Raw genomic sequence first — 21277 nt, 5'->3', positions numbered from 1 at the left:
TATGAAGGAAACAAAGGGATACAGATCCTGTAAATGAAGACAGTTTTAGCATGGAAGGGCAAAATGGGTCAGCACAGGCTTGGAGGGCTGAAGGGCCTATTCTTGTGCTGTATTGTTCTTTGAGTCTAATAATGACCATGAAACCATTATCAGTTGTCGGAAAAACCCATCTGGTTCACTAATGTCCTTTAGAAAAGAACACAGCTGTACTTACCTAGACCGGACTGCATGGTACCAGATTCTAAAGGCATCATATTAACGCTTTCACTCCCACACTTATCAAACTGCCATGGTCCACTCACCTACTTGGAAAGTATGAAGTACTTTGTGGAAATATACTTCTATGCATCTGGATGTACTACATTATCCAGACATGATGTAGGGGAAGGTGATTGCCTGGTGTTGCTAGACTATTAATCCAGAGATTCAAATCTCTCCATGGCAGTAAGTGACATTCACAGCAAGGGATGAGGAGATAACCACTTTTCTCAGGCCAAATGGATTATAACGATTTTGAGTTCTGCCTTTTGGGTTCTAGATGCCCCGACTACATTCCAGCGACTTGAGTCAAGTTGTAGCTAAAGTATGTATAATTTGTAAATTGTATAATTTACTTCGACCATGCTGTAAAAACAGATGGGCAGAACACGGAAGATAACTAGAAGACCTATTTTTTAAAATTTTTGAAATTCAATAAAAAAATTGGAATTAATAGTCTAATGATGACTATGAAACCATCGTCAATTTTGAGAGAAAAACCCATCAACTTATTACTAGGGTTTAAATCCAAAGGGTAGACATTTCAGCCTCTTTTAGGGTGGTGGACAGTTAAAACAATTTCTCCTAGTGGGTGGGGCTACTGTAGCTGGGATAGTTAATTGAGGGGTGAAATGGTTTAAGCCTGCTAAAGCCACCACAAGCAGCTGGATGATTAGACAGGGAGCAAGAACAAAGCAGGACTAATAGTGATAGTGATAAGGGATTCACTAGCTTAGATCACAGACAGCTGTTTCAATGGCCACAGACATAACTCCAAATGGTGTGTTGCCTCCCTGGTTCACTAACGTCCTTTAAGGAAGGAAATTTCTTTCCTTATCCGGTCTAGTCTAATGTGACTCCAGACCTGAAGCAAAGTGACTGGTTTTTAATTATGAATAGGCAATAAAAGCTGGCCTAGCCAGTGATGCCCACATCCTGTAAATGCCTAAAAAAAATGAGCCAGGACAGATGAAACAGCATCCTTTTAGGTCCCAAAACTCCTGGACCTAATCCACAGTGTAACATTAGCAGTGCTTCATTCCCTTCTAAGTCTGATCCAATGAGGGGTACTGGTAAGTGACATTCACAGCAAGGGATTAGGAGATAACCACTTTTCTCAGGCCAAATGGATTATAACGATTTTGAGTTCTGCCTTTTGGGTTCTAGATGCCCCGACTACATTCCAACGACTTGAGTCAAGTTGTAGCTAAAGTATGTATAATTTGTAAATTGTATAATTTACTTCGACCATGCTGTAAAAACAGATGGGCAGAACACGGAAGATAACTAGAAGACCTATTTTTTAAACTGAAGTTAACTGTCTTAGTAATAAATTCAGCCAAAAGTGATTTCACAAAAACAAGGGTAATTCACACAGGGCATGTTGTAGGATACAAACAAGTGTTGTCAACAACCGCAAAGGGGAAGATTCTAATAGCATTTTTTGTTCCTAAACCTGAACAGGAAATTATGACAATTTTTGGAAAAAAAATCAGGGGTGGTCAACACGTTCAATTATTTCCAAATCTTTTAAAATGGCAATTGACGCTAATGAGTGGGGGTAAATGATGACAAGGTGTAGAGCTGGGAAGAATGAAGCTGGTGGGATACTTTCTAATAACCTAAGCCAATAAAGTAGTCTACTGTAATGAAGGAGATTTTGGGATTACTGTTTTGTCTTCAAAGCATTGAAGTTTGTGTCTATTCAGACAGTAAAAATACAGTAAATCCACAGCCAATAATCTGCTGCTGCCAGACTATTAATCCAAAGACTCAGATAATGCTCTGCAGAGCTGGTTCAAATCCTGCCACTGCAGATGGTGGTATTTGAATTTAATAATTTTTTAGAAAATATCTGGAACAATTGACAACCATGAATCTATTGGTGATTGTTGAAACAAAAAAACAAATAATCAATGCTGTTTAGGGAAGGAAGCTGCCATTCTTATCTGGACTGGCCTACACGTGACTCTGGACCCACAGCAATGTGGTTGACTCTTAAACTGTCCTCTGGGTAATTAGGCATAGGAAATAAATGCTGGCCTAGCCAGCATTAAAATCAATTGTAAGTAGTATTTTCCTTAGGCTGGAGGATTTAAAGACCAGGAGGCATATTTTTAAAGGTGAGATTAGAAAGATTTTAGAAAGCCTTTCTGCTCCTCTGATGCTGTTTTGGCTTGCTGTATTCATCCAGCTCTACACCTTGTTATCTAGGATTCTCCAGCATCTGCAGTTCCTATTATCTCTAGTAAATCCTAGTTCTGGCAGCACGGCGGCTCAGTGGTTAGCACTACTGCCTCACAGTGCCAGAAGCCCGGGTTCGATTACAGTCTTGGGCGACTGTCTGTGTGGAGTTTGCACGTTCTCCCCATGGCTGCGTGGGTTTCTTCCGAGTACTCCTGTTTCCTCCCACAGTCCAAAGATGTGCAGGTTAGGTGGATTAGCCATGCTAAATTGCCTGAAGTGTTCAGGAATGTTTAGGCTAGTTGGGTTAGACTTCGGAAATGTAGGGAATGGGTCTGGGTGGGATGCTCGTGGGGGGGGGGCGGTGTGGACCTGCTGGGCTGAATGGCCTGTTTTCACACTGTACGGGTTCTGTATTCTATTCTAAATCTTTTCTAAACCCTCTCCAACTTAAATAATATCTTTCCTTTAACAGGATGGCCAGAACTGTACGCAGCACTCCAGAAGAGGCCCCACCAATGACCTGTATAACCTCATTATAATATTCTAACTCTCATACTCAAAAGGTCTGCGCAATGAAGGCAAGTGTACTAAACACTTCCTTAACCTCCTGTCTAAATGGTAGGCTGATACAGGAAGTGATGTCACATGGGATGTGGGTTGAGATGGTAAGATGGATACAAAACAGACCTAGTTGCACAAATCATGGATTAGTGTGGACGAACACACACACAAAAAATATGACAATGCATGTGGCATGATAATTAAGTTTACGACTGACACAAAGATTGAGGATAGAGAGGAGGGTTGTCAGAGGATACAATCAGATGTAGACAGGCTGGAGAATTAGGTGGAGAAATGACAGGTGAAATTTAATCCAAACAAATGTGATCTCCATGTAGAAAGGAATATACCATCAATGGCAGAATCCTTTGAAGCATTAACATAGATAGGTTCTAGATATACAGGCTATATTCTTGGCAGCGTGGAGGAACAGAGGGATCTTGGGGTCCACATCCACAGATCCCTCAAAGTTGCTACCCAAGTTGATGGGGTTGTAAAGGTGGCATATGGTGTACTGGCTTTCAGAGGAGATTTACCAGGAGGCTGCCTGGACTGGAGGGCAGGTCTGAGGGCAGGTCTTATGAGGAAAGGTTGACGGAGCTAGGCCTTTTTTCGTTGCAGCAAAGGAGGATGAGGGATGACTTGATAGAGGTGTACAAGATGATGAGACGCATAGTTGGAGTGGATACTCAAGGTTTTTTCCTCAGGGCAGAAATCACTATTATGAGGGGGGCATAATTTTAAGGTGATTGGAGGAAGGTATAGGGGAGATGTCAGAGGTAGGTTCTTTACAGAGAGTGGTAGGTGTGTGTGGACTGCGCTGCCGGCAGTGGTAGTGGAGTCAGATACTTAGAAACTTTTAAGCAACTCTTGGATAGGCACATGGATGATAGTATAATGTAGGGTATGCAGGGTAGTTTGATTTTAGTAGAATAATAGGTCAGCACAACATCATGGGCCAAAGGATCTCTACTGTCCTGAGCTGTACTGTACAGTTCTATGTTCTAGGTCCACAGTTCACTGAAAGTGCAACATAAGTGGATAAGGTGGTCAAGAGGGCAAAGTACACATTTGCATTCACAGGGTATAAGAATTGGCAAGTCATGGTGTAGCTGTACAGAACTCCAGTTCAGCCACATGTGGAATAATGTGTACAGTTTTGGTCACCACACAAGGATGAGGCGCTTTTACAGAGTGTACAGAAATGGTTTATCCCAGGGTGTTGCCTGATTTGGAGGATATTAGCTATGAGAGACTGGAAAAACTTGGTTTGTTTTCAGTTGAATGTCAAAGGTATGGGGTGACCAGATAGTAGTTTTTTAAATTATGAAAAGCATGAATAGACTGGCTTACTTGTAGTCTTTTTCCCAGGATAGAAATGACAAATACAGGGGTTACGTTTAAGGTAAAAGGTGGTAAGTTCAAAGGAGAAGTAAGAAGCAAGTTTTCCAAGGGGTAGCAAGTGCTTATAATGCACTGTCAGAGGAGGTGGAGGAGATGGATATAATAGCAATGTTTAAGAGGTACCTTGACAGATACATGAATAGGCAGGGAATAGAGGGATACGGACTGTGTAGAAGGAAAAGATTTTTGGTCTGGAAAGGCGTCATGTATCAGCGGAGTCTTGGTGGGCCGAACAACCTAATTCTGACTGTTCTTTGAGATGAAGGGACAGAGGTACAGTTGCTAAATTTACTGATGACACAAAGATAGATTTAAAATTTAAGTAACTTGTCAAGAGGACACTGAGGCTACAAAATGATACAGGCAGTTTAAGTGCGTTGGCAAAATGTGACAAATATATAATATTGGGTATAATATGGGAAAATGGGAAATGTCTATTTTGGCAGAAGGAATAAAAAACAATGTCATATTGGTGAGAAACTGCACAGCGACCTGGGTATTCTCACTCATAAATCACAAAAGACTAATTTTCAAGTATGACAAGCAATCAGGAAAACTAATAGAATAAATTTACCACAAGAAAACAATACAAAAGCAGTGAGGTTATATCTCAGTTATACAGGATTCTGGTAAGAATATAGAAAATATGAGCAGTAGGCCATTTGGCTCTTCAAGTCTGCTCCAGCTTCAATATGATCGTGGCTGATCATCCAACTCAGTACCCTGTTCCTGCTTTCTCCTTGGGATCAGTCTAGCCGCAAGATCAGTATCTAACCTGTTTTTGAAAACAATGAATTTCTGTCACAGGGAATTCCACAAGCTCACTACTCACAAAGAAAATTCTCATCTCAGTCCTAAATGCCCTACTCTGGTCCTTAGACTCCCTAGTCACTGTGAACATCCTTCCTGCTTTTGCCTTATTTCATGCTATTGGAATGTTATAGCTTTTGATGAGATTCCCCATTATTCCTCTAAACTCCAGTGGATATAGTCCAAACCAACCCAGTCTCTTCATACAATGGTCCTACCCACCCCAGGAAGTAGTCTTCAAAACGTTTGTTGCAGTCCGTCCACAGCCAGAACATCCTTTCTCAGAGAAGAACACCACGTGTGGTCTCACCAAGGCCATGTACAATTGCAGCATTACATTCCTGCTTCTGTACTCAAATTATTTTTGCTGTGACGGCCAAGATACTGTTTTCTTTCTTCACCTCCTGCAGAAGCTGCATTCTTTCTTTCGACGACTGGCATAAAAAGATACCCAAGTCTCACCTCCGCTACACCTTCCATCTCACCCAAAGCAGATAACCTTTCATTTATCCACAATATGCTTCTACATGGTCCATATTCTGATATTCCCTGCCTGTTCATGTACCTGTCAAGATGCCTCTGAAACACTGCATCTGTTTCTACCATATCTTCAGGCAGGACATTTCAGACACTTGCAACTCTGTGTAAAAACAATTGCCTTGCATCTTTAAACTTTCACCCTTTTACCTTAAACCAATGTCCCCCAGTACTTGACATTTCTACCCAAGGGGAAAGACTCCTACTATCCATTGCCTGTCATAATTTTGTAAACTTCTTTCAGAGCCCTCAACCTCTAATGTTGAAGTGAAAACAGACCAAGTTTATCGATCCTCTCCTTATAGCTAATACTCTCCAAACCAGGCAACATCTTGGTCATCCATTTCTGTCCCCTCTCCAAAGCCTCCACATCCTTCTGACAGGATGGTGACCAGAACTGTATGCAGTATTCCAAATGTGGCTTAACTAAAGTTCATTAGAGCTTCAGTATGACTTGCCAATTCTTATGCTCTATGCCCTGACTGACGAAGGCAAACGTGCCATACACCTTGATTACTTTATTCACTTATGTTGCCACTTTCAAGGAACTATGGCTGTACACCAACATACCTTTGGATGTTAGGAACAAAAACAAAGTTGCTGGAAAAGCTCAGCAGGTCTGGCAGCATCTGTGAAGGAAAAAACAGAGTTAACATTTCAGGTCCGGTGACTCTTCGTCAGAACTCTGAAATGTTAGCTCTATTTTTTCCTTTTCAGATGCTGCCAGACCTGTTGAGCTTTTTCAGCAATTTTGTTTTTGTTCCTGATTAACATGCATCCACAGTTCTTTTGGTTTTTACCTTTGTATGTTAATGCTTATAAGGGTTCTGCCATTTTCTGTGTACTTTGCCCCTGCATTAGACCTTCCAAAATGTATCATTTTGCATTTGTCTGGACTAAATTCCATTTTCTGTTGCTCCAACCAAGTCTGTAGCCCGTCTGTACTCCATTACATCCTCTGGCAATCCTCCTCATCATCCACAGCTTCCCCAAACTTTGTGTTGTCTGCAAACTTACTAATCAGACCACCTATATTCCGCTCTAAATCATTTACATACTTTCCAAACAACAGTGAACCAGCACCAATCCCTGAGGAACATCACTGGTAACAGATCACCATGTCAAAAAGACACCTTCCTAAACGACACCTATCTACGCCCTCTGTCTTGACTGACCAAGCCAGTTCTGTATCCATCTTGCCAGTTCACTGCTGATCCCATGTGGCTTCACCTTCTGTATTATCCTGCCATGAGATACCTCATCAAAGGCCTTACTAAAGTCGATTTAGATAACATCCACCACTCTATATTAGCACAGTTAGAGGGCTAGTTAAATAATAGAAGTCAGAGAGTTGGGATAAGGAAGGTCTTTTCAGAATGGTAAATTGTAACTAGTGGAGAGACCCAGAGATCAGAGCTTGAGCACAATTATTTACAATATATAAATGACTTGGATAACAGAAGTGAATGCATTATAGCCAATTTTGTGCATGACCCAAAAATAGGTGGGAAGGCATGTGGTGAGAATGACACAAAGAATCTACAGAGGGGTGTAGACAGGTGAAGTGAGTAGACAAAAGCTTGATCCATTAAATATAATGTGGGAAAATGTGAGGCTATATACTTTGGCAGGATGAGTGGAGGAACAGAATATTATTTAAATGTAGAGAGATGCAGAAAGCTACAGCACAGGGGGAATTAGAAATCCTGTGTGTAAAAAGTTAGCATTGAAGTTCAGGAGGTAATAGACAAGGAAAATGAAATGCTGGTCTTTGTTTCATAGGGAATGCAGTATAGATACGGGAGAAGTCTATAGAAAGGGAATCTACACCAGTCACTAATTAGACCATACTGAGGATATACTGTGAACAGTTTTGGTCCTCATGTGCATTATACTAGCATTCGAGGCAGTCCAGGGAAGGCTTACAAGTCTGATATCTGGTATGGAGGGATTTTCTTATGAGGAGATATTGCGTAGACTGGATTTGTATTCATTGCACTCGAGGAGAACGATACAAGACCTCACTGAACATATCCGATCTTTAGGAGTGTTGACAGAATAGATGCGAAAAAGTTGTTTTCCCTTGTGGGAGAGTTTAGAACCAGAGAGCATAATCTCAAAATCAGGGGTCACCCATTTAAGACAGAGATAAGGAGGAATTTCTTACTTCAGAGTGCAGATGATGTATATTGTGGATAAATGTGAGGACTTCCATTTTGGTCAGCGGAATAGAAAGACAACTTTGTATCCAAATAAAGGGAAGTTTCAGAGTGTTTCAGTGCCAAAGGATCTGGGTGCCCTCATTGGATGAGCATATGGACGTACATGGAATAGTGTAGGTTAGATGGGCTTCAGATCGGTTTGACAGGTCGGCACAACATCGAGGGCCGAAGCACCTGTACTGTGCTGTAATGTTCTATGTTCTATGTATGAATTGCAGAAAACTAATAGGCAGGTGCAGCAGATAATAAGGAAGGCAAACAGAATTTTGGCATTTATTGCCAGAGGTATAAAAGTCGGGAAGAATTGTAATTCTGTAATTGTACAAGGCATTAGTGAGACTGCACCTGAAGTATTGCAAACAGATCACAGAATCCCTATGGTGTGGCCCAAAAAGTCCACATTGACCCTCAGAGCATATTGCTCAGACCCATCCCACCTAATCCACACTATGGGCAATTTAGCACGGCCAATCCACCTAGCTTGCATGTCCTTGGACTATGGGAGGAAATCCATACAGACAGTTGTTTGAGAATGGAATTGAACCCAGGCCCCTGGTGCTGGGAGGCAGAGGTGGTGAGCAATGAGCCACTGTGCCATCCTTAACAATTTTGGTCAACCTGAGGAGGGATGTCGTTGCAATAGAGGCAGGTCAGAGGAGGTTTACTAGATTGATCCCGGAGGTGACGGATTTTTTTTTGAGGAGAGATTGAGCAGTTTAGGCCTATACTCCCTGGAGTTTGGAAGAATGAGAGGAGATCTAATTGAGGTATATAAGATGCGAAAGGGGATTACCACTGTACACATGGAAAGGATGTTTCCTCATATGGGGCAATCAAGAATGAGTTGTTATAAAGAGGAACAGATTTAAAACAGATGACGAGAAAATAGAAATTGCAGGAGAAGCTCAGCAGGTCTGGCAGCATCTGTGAAGAGAAGGCAGAGTCAACATTTTGGGCCCAGTGATCCTTCATGAGATTTCTGATTGGATGAACACAGCAGGCCAAGCAGCATCAGAGGAGCAGGAAAGAAGGAAGAAAGGGTCTAGGCCTGAAATATCAGCTTTCCTGCTCCTCCGATGCTGCTTGGCCTGCTTTGCTCATCCAGCTCTACACCTTGTTATCTCAGCTTCTCCAGCATATGCAGTTCCTACTATCTCTGAGATTTCTGATTCTCTGCTTTTGTTTCAGATTTCCAGCAAGTCCTTGGTTGCTTGATTAGTTCGCTTGCCGTGCTGGTTCATCAATTCACAGACGTTTCATTACCCCACTGGGTAACATCGTCAGTGTAGCCTCTGATGAAGTGACTACACTGATGATGTCACATAGCAGGGTGATGAAACGTCTGCGAACTAATGAACCAGCTCGGCAAGTGAACCAACCACTGCATTCATAACCTGAGCTACAAATTTACTCAAGAACCTTAGCCCCTGTTTTTACTGTATGAGGAAAAATTATTTTGCTTAAAGGATTGTGAATCTGTGGAATTCAGTATGCCAAAATGCAGTGAATGCTGGGACTGAGAGTACATTTAAGGAGATAGAAGACAGAACATGGAACATTACAGCGCAGTACAGGCCCTTCGGCCGTCAATGTTGCGCCGGCCTGTGAACTAATCTAATCCCATCCCCCTACACCATCCCATCATCATCCATATGCTTATCCAAGGACTGTTTAAATGCCCCTACTGTGGCTGAGTTCACTACATTGGCAGGCAGAGCGCTCCACGCCCTTACCACTCTCTGAGTAAAGAACCTGCCTCTGACATCTGTTTTAAATCCATCACCCCTCACTTAGTAGCTATGCCCCCTTGTACAAGCTGAAGTCATCATCCTCGGAAAAAGACTCTCACTGTCCACCCTATCTAATCCTCTGGTCATCTTGTATGTCTCTATTAAATCCCCTCTTCGCCTCCTTCTCTCCAATGAGAACAGACCCAAGTCCCACAACCTTTCTTCATAGGGCCTGCGCTCCACGCCAGGCAACATCCTGGTAAATCTCCTCTGCACCTTTGCCAATGCTTCCACATCCTTCCTGTAATGGAGCAACCAGAACTGCGCGCAATATTCCAAGTGAGGCCGCACTAGCGTTTTGTACAGTTGTAACATGACATCACGGCTCCGGAACTCAATCCCTCTACCAATAAAACCTAACACACCGTAAGCCTTCTTAACAGCACTATCAACCTGGGTGGCAACTTTCAGGGATCTATGTACATGGACACCAAGATCCGTCTGCAAAGCAACACTACCAAGAATCTTTCCATTGACCAAGCATTCTGCCTTCCTATTATTCTTCCTTAAGTGAATCACTTCACATTTATCCGTATTAAACAGCATTTGCTACCTTTCGGCCCAATTCTGCAGTTTATCCAAGTCACCCTGCAACCTGCAACATTCTTCCACACTGTCTACCACTCCACCGACTTTAGTGTCATCTGCAAACTTACTAACCCATCCACCTATGCCTGCGTCCAAGTCATTTATAAAAATGACAAACAGCAGTGGTCCCAAAACAGATCCTTAAGGCACACTACTAGTAACCTGACTCCAGGCTGAATATTTTCCATCAACCACCACTCGTTGGCTTCTTACAGAAAGCCAGTTTCTAATCCAAACTGCTAAATCTCCCTCAATCCCATGCCTCTGTATTCTCTCTAATAGCCTACCATGTGGAACCTTATCAAAGGCTTTACTGAAGCCCATGTACACCACGTCAACTGCCCTACCGTCATCCACATGCTTGGTCACCTTCTCAAAAAACTCAATGAGGTTTGTGAGACATGACCTGCCCTTGACGAATCTATGCTGACTATCTCCAATCAAATTGTTGCTTGCTATATGATTGTAATCATATCTCTTACAATCCTTTCCAAAATTTTTCCCACATCAGACGTAAGGCTCACAGGTCTATAATTACCTGGGTCATCCCTACTGCCCTTCTCGAACAAGGGCACAACATTTGCAATCCTCCAGTCCTCTGGTACTAAACCTGTAGACAATGATGACTGAACAATCAAGGCCAAAGGCTCCGTCACCTCCTCCCTAGCTTCCCAGACAATCCTCGGAAAAATCCCATCTGGCCCAGGAGATTTATCTACCTTCACACCTTCTAGAATTGATAACACCTCCTCCTTACTAACCTTAATCCTTTAAATTCTAGTAGCCCGTAATTCAGTCATCTCCTCTACAATATTCTCCAGTTCCTCAGTGAAAACAGATGAGAAATATTTGTTTAGCACCTCTCCAATCTCCACAGGGTCCACACACAACTTCCTACTTCTGTCTTTGACTGGACCTATTCCTACCCTAGTCATCCTCTTATTCCTCACACACCAATAGAAAGCATTAGGGTTCTCCTTTATCCTACCTGCTAATGTCTGCTCATGTCCCCTCCTTGCTCTTCTTAACTTTCTCTTTAAATCCAACTCTCCATCGCCTCATCTGAACCATCTCGTCTCATCGTCACATAAACCTCCCTCTTCCACTTAACAAGAAATACAATTTCTTTAGTAAACCACGGTTCCCTTACCTTATCGCTTCCTCCCTGCCCGACAGGGACATATCTATCAAGGACACGCAATATCTGTTCCTTAAACCAGCTCCACATTTCGATTGTCCCCATCCCCTGCATTTTGCTAACCCATTCTATGCCTCCTAAGACTTGCCTAATCGCATTATAATTGCCCTTCCCCCATGGCATGTTCCTATCCCTTTCCATTGCTAAAGTAAACATAACCGAATTATGGTCACTCTCTACAAAGTACTCACCTACCACTAAATCAAGAATAGTTTTGCCGATCCTCTCCACATCCCTGGAACTTTGCGGGGGCCTATAAAAATCTCCCAGCAGTGTGATCTCTCCTCTCCTGTTTCTGACCTCAGCGCATACCACCTCAGTAGATGAGTCCTCATCAAAAGTTCTTTCAGCCACCATTATACTGTCCTTGACTAACAAAGCCACACCTCCCCCTCTTTTACCACCTTCCCTGACCTTAATGAAAGATCTAAACCCTGGAACCTGCAACATCCATTCCTGACCCTGCTTTATCCATGTCTCCGAAAAGGCCACAACATTGAAGTCCCAGGTACCTATCCAAGCTGCAAGCTCACCTACCTTATTCTGGATACTCCTGGCATTTAAGTAGACACACTTCAATCCAACTTGCTACCTGCCAGCACACTCCTGTGACAGTGAGGTCCTGTCCATGTCCTCCCTACGCTCATCCTCCTGTATACTAGGACTACACTTCAGTTTCCCATCCCCCTTCTGAGCTAGTTTAAATCCACCCGAATAGCACTAGCAAATTTCCCACCCAGGATATTAGTGGCCCTCTGGTTCAAGTGGAGTCTGTCCTGTTTGTAGAGGTCCCACTTTCCCCAGAATGAGCCCCAATTGTCCATGTACCTAAAGCCCTCCATCCTGCACCATCCCTGCAGCCACGTGCTCAGCTGAAATCTCTCCCTGTTCTTCGCCTCGCTATCACGTGGCACTGGTAACAGACCAGAGATAACCACTCTGTTTGTTCTAGCTCTCTGAAATCCTGCCTGACATCCCGAATCCCTCTTTCTACCTATATCATTGGTGTCTACGTGGACCACGACTTGGGGCTGGCCACCCTCTCCCTTCAGGACCCCAAAGACACGATCCGAGACAGCACGGACCTTGGCACCTGGGAGGCAACACACCAATCGTGAGTGTCCTTCGTTCCCGGCAAACCTTCTATCAGTCCTTCTAACTATTGAGTCCCCAATGACTATCACTCTCTTCCTATCCCAAGGCCCCCTTCCCTTCTGTGCAAGGGGGACAGACTCTGTGCCAGAGACCTGCACCCTACTGCACGGGCTTGAGATCGGTATGACAGGTCGGCACAACATCGAGGGCCGAAGGTCCTGTACTGTGCTGTAATGTTCTATGTTCCATGCATGCTCCTGGTAAATCGTCTGCCCCCCAACAGTATCCAAAATGGTATATTTGTTTTTCAAGGGAACGACCACAGGGGATCCCTGCAGTGATTGCTTTTTCCCCCTTCTAACAGCTACCCAGCTTTCTTCACGCTTAGGAGTAACTTCTTCCCTATAACTCTTGTCTATCACTGACTTTGCCTCCCGAATGATCCGAAGTTCATCCAGCTCCTGCTCCAGTTCCCTAACGTGGTCTTGGAGGAGCAAGAGTTGGGTGCACTTTCTACAGACGTATTTGAATGGGACACTAATGGCGTCCCTCGCCTCATACGTCATGCAGGAGGAACATTCCTCTACCTGCACTGCCATCCCTGCTAATCCCCTAAACAGAAAGTAAAAAAAAAATAGAAGCTTACCTTGATTTGTCCCTGGTTACGCAAACGTTATGTTACCACACTGGGTAACATCCTCAGCGCAGCATCTGATGAAGCATCCATGTTTCCCCCCCGATTTTTAAAACCCCCGGGTCCTTTGCGATGAATTGCCTCACTTCCAGGTTTCCCCCATAGTGGAACGTATACGGGGTCGAGTTCAATGTGTGCTTATTAATGGCCTGCTTCGTGGAGCGCCATGCTTCCAGGAATCCTCGCGTTCATCACTCCACGAAGCAGGCTATCAATAAACACATTGAACCTGACCCCATATACATTCCACTAAGGAGGAAACCCGGAAGTGAGGTAAGCCATTGCAACGGACCCCAGAGTTTAAAAACCAGGCGGGAAAACACACTGACGCTTCATCAGAGGCTGCACTGAGGATGTTACCCAGAACGGTAATGAAACGTCTACAGAACAATAAACCAGCTCGGCGAGCCAACCAACCTCAACACCCACAACTCGAGCTACAGATCTACTCCAAAACCTTATAGACAAGTTGCTTCTCTATTATTCTGACCCAAATAGAAAACCTCACACTTATTCATTGTATGCTTCATCTGCCAGATTTTAGTCCATTCTCCTAATCTATCATATCCTACTTTAGAGCTTTGAGGGTGTGCATGTCAGTTTCCTTTGGGCAAATGATGCTGAATGTGGCAAAAGCTTCAAGTTTCCTTCTGGACAATGAATTCGAAAATATACCATTACATGCAGCTAATTTTCTAGCACTTTCTAGATGTTGGTGGGAATCGTAGCCATTTTCAAATAATTCAGAGGTATTAACTGTGTAATTCCTCTTTTCTAACTATCAGTATTTTCATAGCCTGTTTTAATCAGTTCTGCAAATGATTGTTTGTTAAAAGATTTGAACTTGGATGGGACATCTGCAGCCCTCCAGTTCATTCTAGTGGGGTTCACCTTCCCACTGTTCCTGGTCTCCTTCATTTACTATCAATATGCAGGCATTTTCAGGAATAAGGAATACACTGATAACTTTTTTGACACTTTACGGCTGCAGGTGTGCACAATATTTTTCTACTTATCATTTCAAAATTTGTTCCTAACTCTGTGCTGGTTCCAATTACAGCCTTGTTTGAATTTAGATGTGTTTCTCCTTTAAGCAGGAGGGTCACTGCTGCAGGCCTTTTAAAGTCTATGAAGAAAGCCTCATTTTCTTCTGCTTTCTGAACTTATTTTCTGTTTTTGTACTCCAAACGTCTGAACATCTGGTGTGTTTTTGAATTTAACCTGCTGTTCTTTGGGTCTAAAGCTGTCTCAGCACCTTCTTTGTTTTGCCTTACTTTTACCAGAGACAATCACTGTTGCCACCATGTGGGCAAGCTCTCGGGATATCTACATACAACACCAATGAGATATGCAGATTTTATTTACTTTAAGTTTTTGTCCCAGTTCATTAACAGCTAAAGCTATCATACAGACTAATTTCTATGCATACCCTTGGCCTAGGGTGCTGGAACTCAGTGTTAATGAGAGATTGTTTCCCCTTGTGGGAGAGTCTAGGATGAGAGGACAGTGTCAGAATAAGGTCTTGCACAACTAAGGCAGAGATAAGGAGGAATTTCTTCTCTTAGTGTTTGGTCAATCTGTGGAATTCTTTACCGCAGAGAGCTGAGTCTGGGTTATTAAGTATATTTATGACTGAGACAGATTCTTAACCAATAAGGGAATCAAGGATTATGGGGAAAGGGCAGGAAAGTAGAGTACAGGATTATCAGATTAGGCACACTCTCATTGAATGGCAGAGCAGACTTTAAGATGAACGGCTTACTGGTGATTGTAGCTTTTAAAGCCTTATGCAAGGTGGCAGTGGCCTATGGTCACATGATGACAAGTATTTCCTTTCATTTTCTTAGCAGCATGAGCTTCCAAGGCCCCTATGTGACAGCGACTTCTGGAAACTAAAAGTCAATGCCACAATCAAAGTGGTAATGTTGATCGCCATGCATAAACATGAAGGAATGTCACACAGGGATCACACACTCAGTGTGTGGGGTAAACCATTTCATGAGATGAAGAGGAATTTCTTCACCAAGGCAGTGATGAACCGATGGAATTTGCTACCAGAGAAAGCAGCCAAGGCAAAAACAAGATGATTTCAGGAAGTTGGATATAATGTTCCAGGCTAAAGAGATCAAAGGATATGGGGGAAAAGCAGAAACAGGCTTGAGGTTGACAATCAGCCACAGTCAAAATGAACGGCACAGCAGGTCTGTGGGGCAGAATGGCCTACTCCAGCTGTTATTTCTGTTTCTCTTAAAGATTAAGAAAACTAAAACGCACTATTGTTTTATCTGGTTTTTGGATTTATCTTTTCTAGAATGGGGTTTCCAGGTTGAAGTAATGTTTAAAGCTTTTAAGGTTCCTTCAAAATGATCAGATCACTCAGTAAAGCCTTGCTTTAAAATATTATTGGTTACTGTTTCTACAGAGAAACGTTGATTTCTTGTGTTTCAGATATAGGTTCTATTTTATTTGAGGCTTGGGCTGACTGGCAAGTAAAATTTGTGCTACCCAAGTACCAGGCAATGACTAACTACCTCCATCACACTGCCCCTTGACATTCAATTGCAATGCCGTTGCTGAGTCATTCTAACTCTTGCTGTTAACACTAACGGGAAACTGAACCAAACTAGCAATACAAATCTACAGGAAAACAACACATACGGACCAAATACTGAACTACAGGAGCAACCATCCCAACACCCACAAACGAAGCTGCATTAGAACATTATTCCAATGAGCCACCACACACTGCAGCACAGAGGAACTACGAAGAGCAGAAGAAAATCACCGACACAGCGTATTCAAAAAGAATGGGTACCCTATGAACACAGTCCGCCGATTCCTCAGCAACAAACCCAAACAAACAGACAAAACGGGCCCAGAAACCATAACCACTCTCCCCTACATCAAAGACATTTCTGAAATGACTGCCAGACTACTCGGACCTCTTGGCATCAGGGTAGCCCACAAGCCCACCAACACACTAAAACAGCAGCTAATGAACTTAAAAGACCCTATACAGACAACAAATAAAACGAACGTCATCTACAAAATACCTTTGAAGAACTGTGACAAACACTACTTTGGACAAACTGGCAGAAAGCTAGCCACCAGGATACATGAACGTCAACTAGCCACGAAACGACATGACCCACTAACACTCGTATCCTTACATACAGATGAGGAAGGACACCACTTTGATTGGGACAACACATCCATCCTAGGACAAGCCAAACAGAGACATGCATGAGAATTCCTGGAGGCATGGCATTCCAGCCGGAACTCCATCAAACACATTGGCTCCAAATCAATCTACCATCCCCTGAGAAAAAGAACAGGAAATGACATCACCAACCCAAGGAAACCTAACCAGATAAATAGTAAGCGGAACATAACACCAGCGCTTCGTCGGAGGCTCACTGATGATGTTACCTAGAATGGTGACGAAACGTCTGAAAACTAACCTTCCAGCTCAGCGAGCAAACTCACATCCAGCAATACAAATTCTGTGGCTACCAAGGCTAGGATTCCTGCAGCGAGTGACTCATGTTGTGTGATTCCCCAAGGCCTATCCACCATTTACAAGACACAAGTCAGGAGTGTGATGGAATACTCCTCACTTGCCTGGATGGGTGCAGATCCAACAACACTCAAGAAACTTGACAGCATCCAAGACAAAGCAGCCTGCTTGAATGTCAACTGCATCCATTTTTTTAATCTGTCATTGATGCACCATGGGAGTGGTGTGCACCGAAGTAACAAGTCTCCAGAGTCAGCACCTTCCAAACTTGTGACACTACCATCTATTAAGGAAGTAAAGTTGCCTTAGTCCCAGAGGGCCATAGGGCTGTTCTCTCATTAGAGAGACAAGACTGGTTATAGTTTAGCAGAGTGTCACCAAACCTCCGGCAATGAGAGAGGGTGAGAAGTAGAGCCTTCCATGTCAGGTGGTACAGGAGGCGGCGACAGCCTGAAAGTATTTTTGCTGGACTGTTAATCTTGAGATCCAGGTAATGTTCTGGGGAACTTGGTTCGAATGCCACCATGTCAGATGATAGGATTTGAATTCGATTTTAAAAGTATAGAATTAACAATTCACTGATGACATAGAAACATAGAAAATAGGTGAAGTAGGGCATTCGGCCCTTCGAGCCTGCACCACCATTCAATATGATCATGGCAGATCATGCAATCTCAGTATCCCATTCCCGTTTTCTCCCCTTTGATTCCTTTAGCCACAAGGGCCACGTCCAACTCCCTCCTGAATATATCTAATGAACTGGCCCGAACGGCTTTCTGTGGAAGAGAATTACACAGGTTCACAACTGAGTGAAGAAATTCTTCTTCTTCTTTAGTCCTGAATGGCTTACCCCTTATTCTTGGACTTGTGACCTCTAGTTCTGATCTTCCCCAACATCAGGAACACTCTTCCTGCATCTAGCCCGTCCAGTCCCATCAGGATTTTATATGTTGCTATGAGATCCCCTTCCCTCCCTTTTAAATTCCAGCAAGTCCAAGCTCAGTTGATCAAGTCTTTCCTCATCTGTCAGTCCTGCCATCCTGGGAATCAGTTTGGTGAGCCTTCATGGGGCTCACTCAATAGTGAGAATGTCCTTCCTCAGACTAGGAGAACAAAACTGCACACAATACTCAAGCGGTGGCCTCACTAAAGTCCTGTAATACTGCAGCAGGACATCCTTACTCCGATACTCAAACCCTCACGCTATGAAGGCCAGCATGCCATTAGCTTTCTTTACTGCCTGCTGCACTTGCATGCCAACCTTCAGCGACTGTTCCACCATGACACCCAGGTCTCATTGCCCCTCACCTTTTCCTAAACTACCACAATTCAGGTTATAATCTGTCTTCCCGTTTTTGTGACCCAAGTGAATAACCTCACATTTATCCACATTATATTGCATTTACCAATTATCTGCCCACTCAGCCAGTCAGTCCGTCACCCTGCAGCCTCTTAGCATCTACCTCACAGCACACACTGCCACCCAGTTGTGTCTTCTGCAAATTTGGAGATACTGCATTCAACTCCTTCATCCAAACTGTTAGTGTATGTTGTGAACAGCTGAGGTCCCAGCACTGAATCCTGTGGCACCCCACTCGTCTGCCTGCCACTCTGAAAAGGACCTGTTTATTCCAACTCTCTGCTTCCTGTCAACCATCCAGTTCTCTATCCACGTCAATACGTTACCTCCGATACTATGAGATTTTATTTTCCTTTCTAATCTTGTGTGGAACCTTGTCAAAGGCCTTTTGAATGCCCAGATACACAACATCTGCTGACTTCCCCTAGTTCATTCTACTGGTCACATCTTCAAAAAAATTCCACAAGATTTTGACCATGAATCCGCTGTTAATTGTAGGAGGAATAGCTCTTTTGTTTCACTAATGACCTTTAGGGAAGGAAACTGCCATCCTTACCTGATCTGACCAACATGTGACTCCTGACCCACAGCAATGTGGTTGACTCTTAACTGCCCTCTGGGAGGGGCAATAAATGCTGGCCCAGCCAGCAATGCCCTCACCCCATGAATTAATAGAAAAAAAGAACCGAACCCATGCTGTTGGCATCACTCTGCATTACAAACCAGCTGTCTACCATCTAGAAGGACAAGACAGCACATGTATGGGGTCACCATCACCTGCAAGCCACATATCCAGACTTGAAACAATGCTGCCACTCTATCATAATCATTGGGTCAAAACCCCTTCTTAACAGCAGCGTGCAAGGCCCTACAACACACTGACTGCAGGAGTTCATGGCAGCAGATCATCACCTTTTCCACAGCAAATGGGCTGGGCAATAATGCTGACATAGCCAGGGATGCCAACTTCTCATGAACAGAAAACAAAAAAAAATAAGGGAGGGCAATGATACTGGATTTGACAGAAACCTGGGATAGCATGCCATGGTGGCTACTAGCTAAGCAGCAGTGGGGCACTTAAGGAGATGTGCACAGTAATGGACACTAGCTTTATGATCACATTTAACCTACTGTTTTTGTTAATTAAAAAAAAAGTACTTTTGACTGACCTCTGAATCCTGGCCACAACAATCTACAAGTTTATCAAAATTGGGAATGTGTTTCTCACCCAATCTCATTCTAATTAGCTACTACTGAAATTGATCAATGCAGAAACAGATCACTTGTCCAAAGGATCCACATTACAGTTGGTGCTCTGAAGCTACTCTTACTCTCTTCAGCTAACACCAAGGCATTCCTCTATTCATTTCTCCCTCTTGTAGGTTTCTAGCTCTCATTAAGTACGTCTATCTTATTCACCTCAACTACTCCTTTAGTAGCAAGCTGCAGAATGCCAGTGTCTTGCTAGTTGAAGTTTCTCCTCCATCTCTACTGGTTTTAATAACCATCACCCCGCCAACCTAGCTTTGGTCTGCCAAATAAGTGGCGATATCTTCCCTACTTCTTCACAATATTTCATAATCTTGAAGGCATTGATCAGCTTACTGCTCAGCTTGCCTTTTAGTGAGGAAAACAGCCCTTGTCTGTTCAATCTTTTCTAATGGGTTTGGATTCTATATAGTTCTAGTTTACAGTACATCTTTCTTGCGCATTCTCTGCAGCCTCCAACTCCTTTTTATAATTTGGAGATGAGAACTTCTGCAACTTTTAAGTGACACAGGTACAATGCAGAACTGGATGGAGTATAACTCAGAATTCAGCAGTATTAATCACAGGTTATTAAGAAGCAAGTTAAAGTAACCATCAGGTCAGGTGCATTCAAACCAGTACCTTGGAATTAAAGCAGGAAAGCTCAGCTTCACTCTCACTCTCAGTCTCCGCCATCGGTTCATCACAGCTCTCCAGTTTCACTGTTGGTTTCCCTGAAAAACAAACTATGAAGTTCAAACAATCTCCAAGGAATACAATTCATGTAGACTGAAATTAAAAACAAGACAAAATGGATCATTCTAATACAGAGATACAGATCCAAAACTGCAAAAGAGGTGGAGAAACAAACATGTAAATGCGTAAAATGAATAAAGAACACATACTAATAATAGTTTATTTGGCTTGGGTATATCCTAACAGGAAGTGGTAATGAAAAGCATAAAGAGAATGAAGTTGTTACACTTCCAGCAGGACCCCTTTCTTACCCAGTTTGCATTCAAAAGAGGGAGACAAAAAAAGAAATTATAGGCCAGTTAGCTTAAAATCTCTCATTGGGAAATTGCTGGAATCCATTGTTAAAAGAGGCAGTAGCAGGCAGTGGAAAAAAAATCATAAAATATGAATCATGAAATCAGGACGAGATAGCGGCAAGATAACAAAGTGTGGAACACAGCAGGCCAAGCAGCAGCTCAGGAGCACAAAAGCTGACGTTTCGGGCCTAGACCCTTCCATCAGAGAGGGGGATGGGGTGAGGGTTCTGGAATAAATAGGGAGATAGGGGGAGGCAGACTGATGATGGAGAGAAAAGAAGATAGGTAGAGAGGAGAGTATAGGTGAGGAGGTAGGGAGGGGATAGGTCAGTGGGGAAGATGGACAGGTCAAGGAAGTGGGATGGGGTGGTAGGTAGGAAATGGAGGTGCGGCTTGGGGTGGGAGGAACGGATGGGTGAGAGGAAGAACTGGTTAGGGAGGCAGAGACAGGCTGGACTGGTTTTGGGATGTACTGGGGGGAGGGGGACGAGCTGGGCTGGTTGTGTGATGCAGTGGGGGGAGGGTAAGAACTGGGTTGGTTTTGGGATGCAGTGGGGGGAGGAGAGATTTTGAAGCTTGTCAAGTCCACATTGATACCATTGGGCTGCAGGGTTCCCAAGCGAAATATGAGTTGCTGTTCTTGCAACCTTTGGGTGGCATCATTGTGGCACTGCAGGAGGCCCATGATGACATGTCATCTGAGGAATGGGATGGGGAGTTAAAATGGTTCGTGACTGGGAGGTGCAGCTGTTTGTT

The 21277-nt window shown here is 43.4% G+C and overlaps 1 protein-coding gene across 2 annotated transcripts in view; it reads right to left on the bottom strand.

Annotated features, from left to right (window-relative positions):
• The window catches only part of retreg2 (reticulophagy regulator family member 2), a 79489-nt gene that overhangs the window by 11588 nt on the left and 46624 nt on the right, over positions 1 to 21277 (bottom strand). For both annotated transcript variants that reach the window (XM_059647630.1, XM_059647629.1), the window contains one exon: positions 20112 to 20203. In XM_059647630.1, coding sequence (XP_059503613.1) covers positions 20112 to 20203 — 92 coding nt within the window. The remainder of the gene's footprint in view (positions 1 to 20111; positions 20204 to 21277) is intronic.

The sequence above is a fragment of the Stegostoma tigrinum genome, chromosome 7, assembly GCF_030684315.1.
Source record: "Stegostoma tigrinum isolate sSteTig4 chromosome 7, sSteTig4.hap1, whole genome shotgun sequence".
Classification (NCBI taxonomy): Eukaryota; Metazoa; Chordata; class Chondrichthyes; order Orectolobiformes; family Stegostomatidae; genus Stegostoma; species Stegostoma tigrinum.
This window is presented reverse-complemented; position numbering and strand designations above follow the sequence as displayed.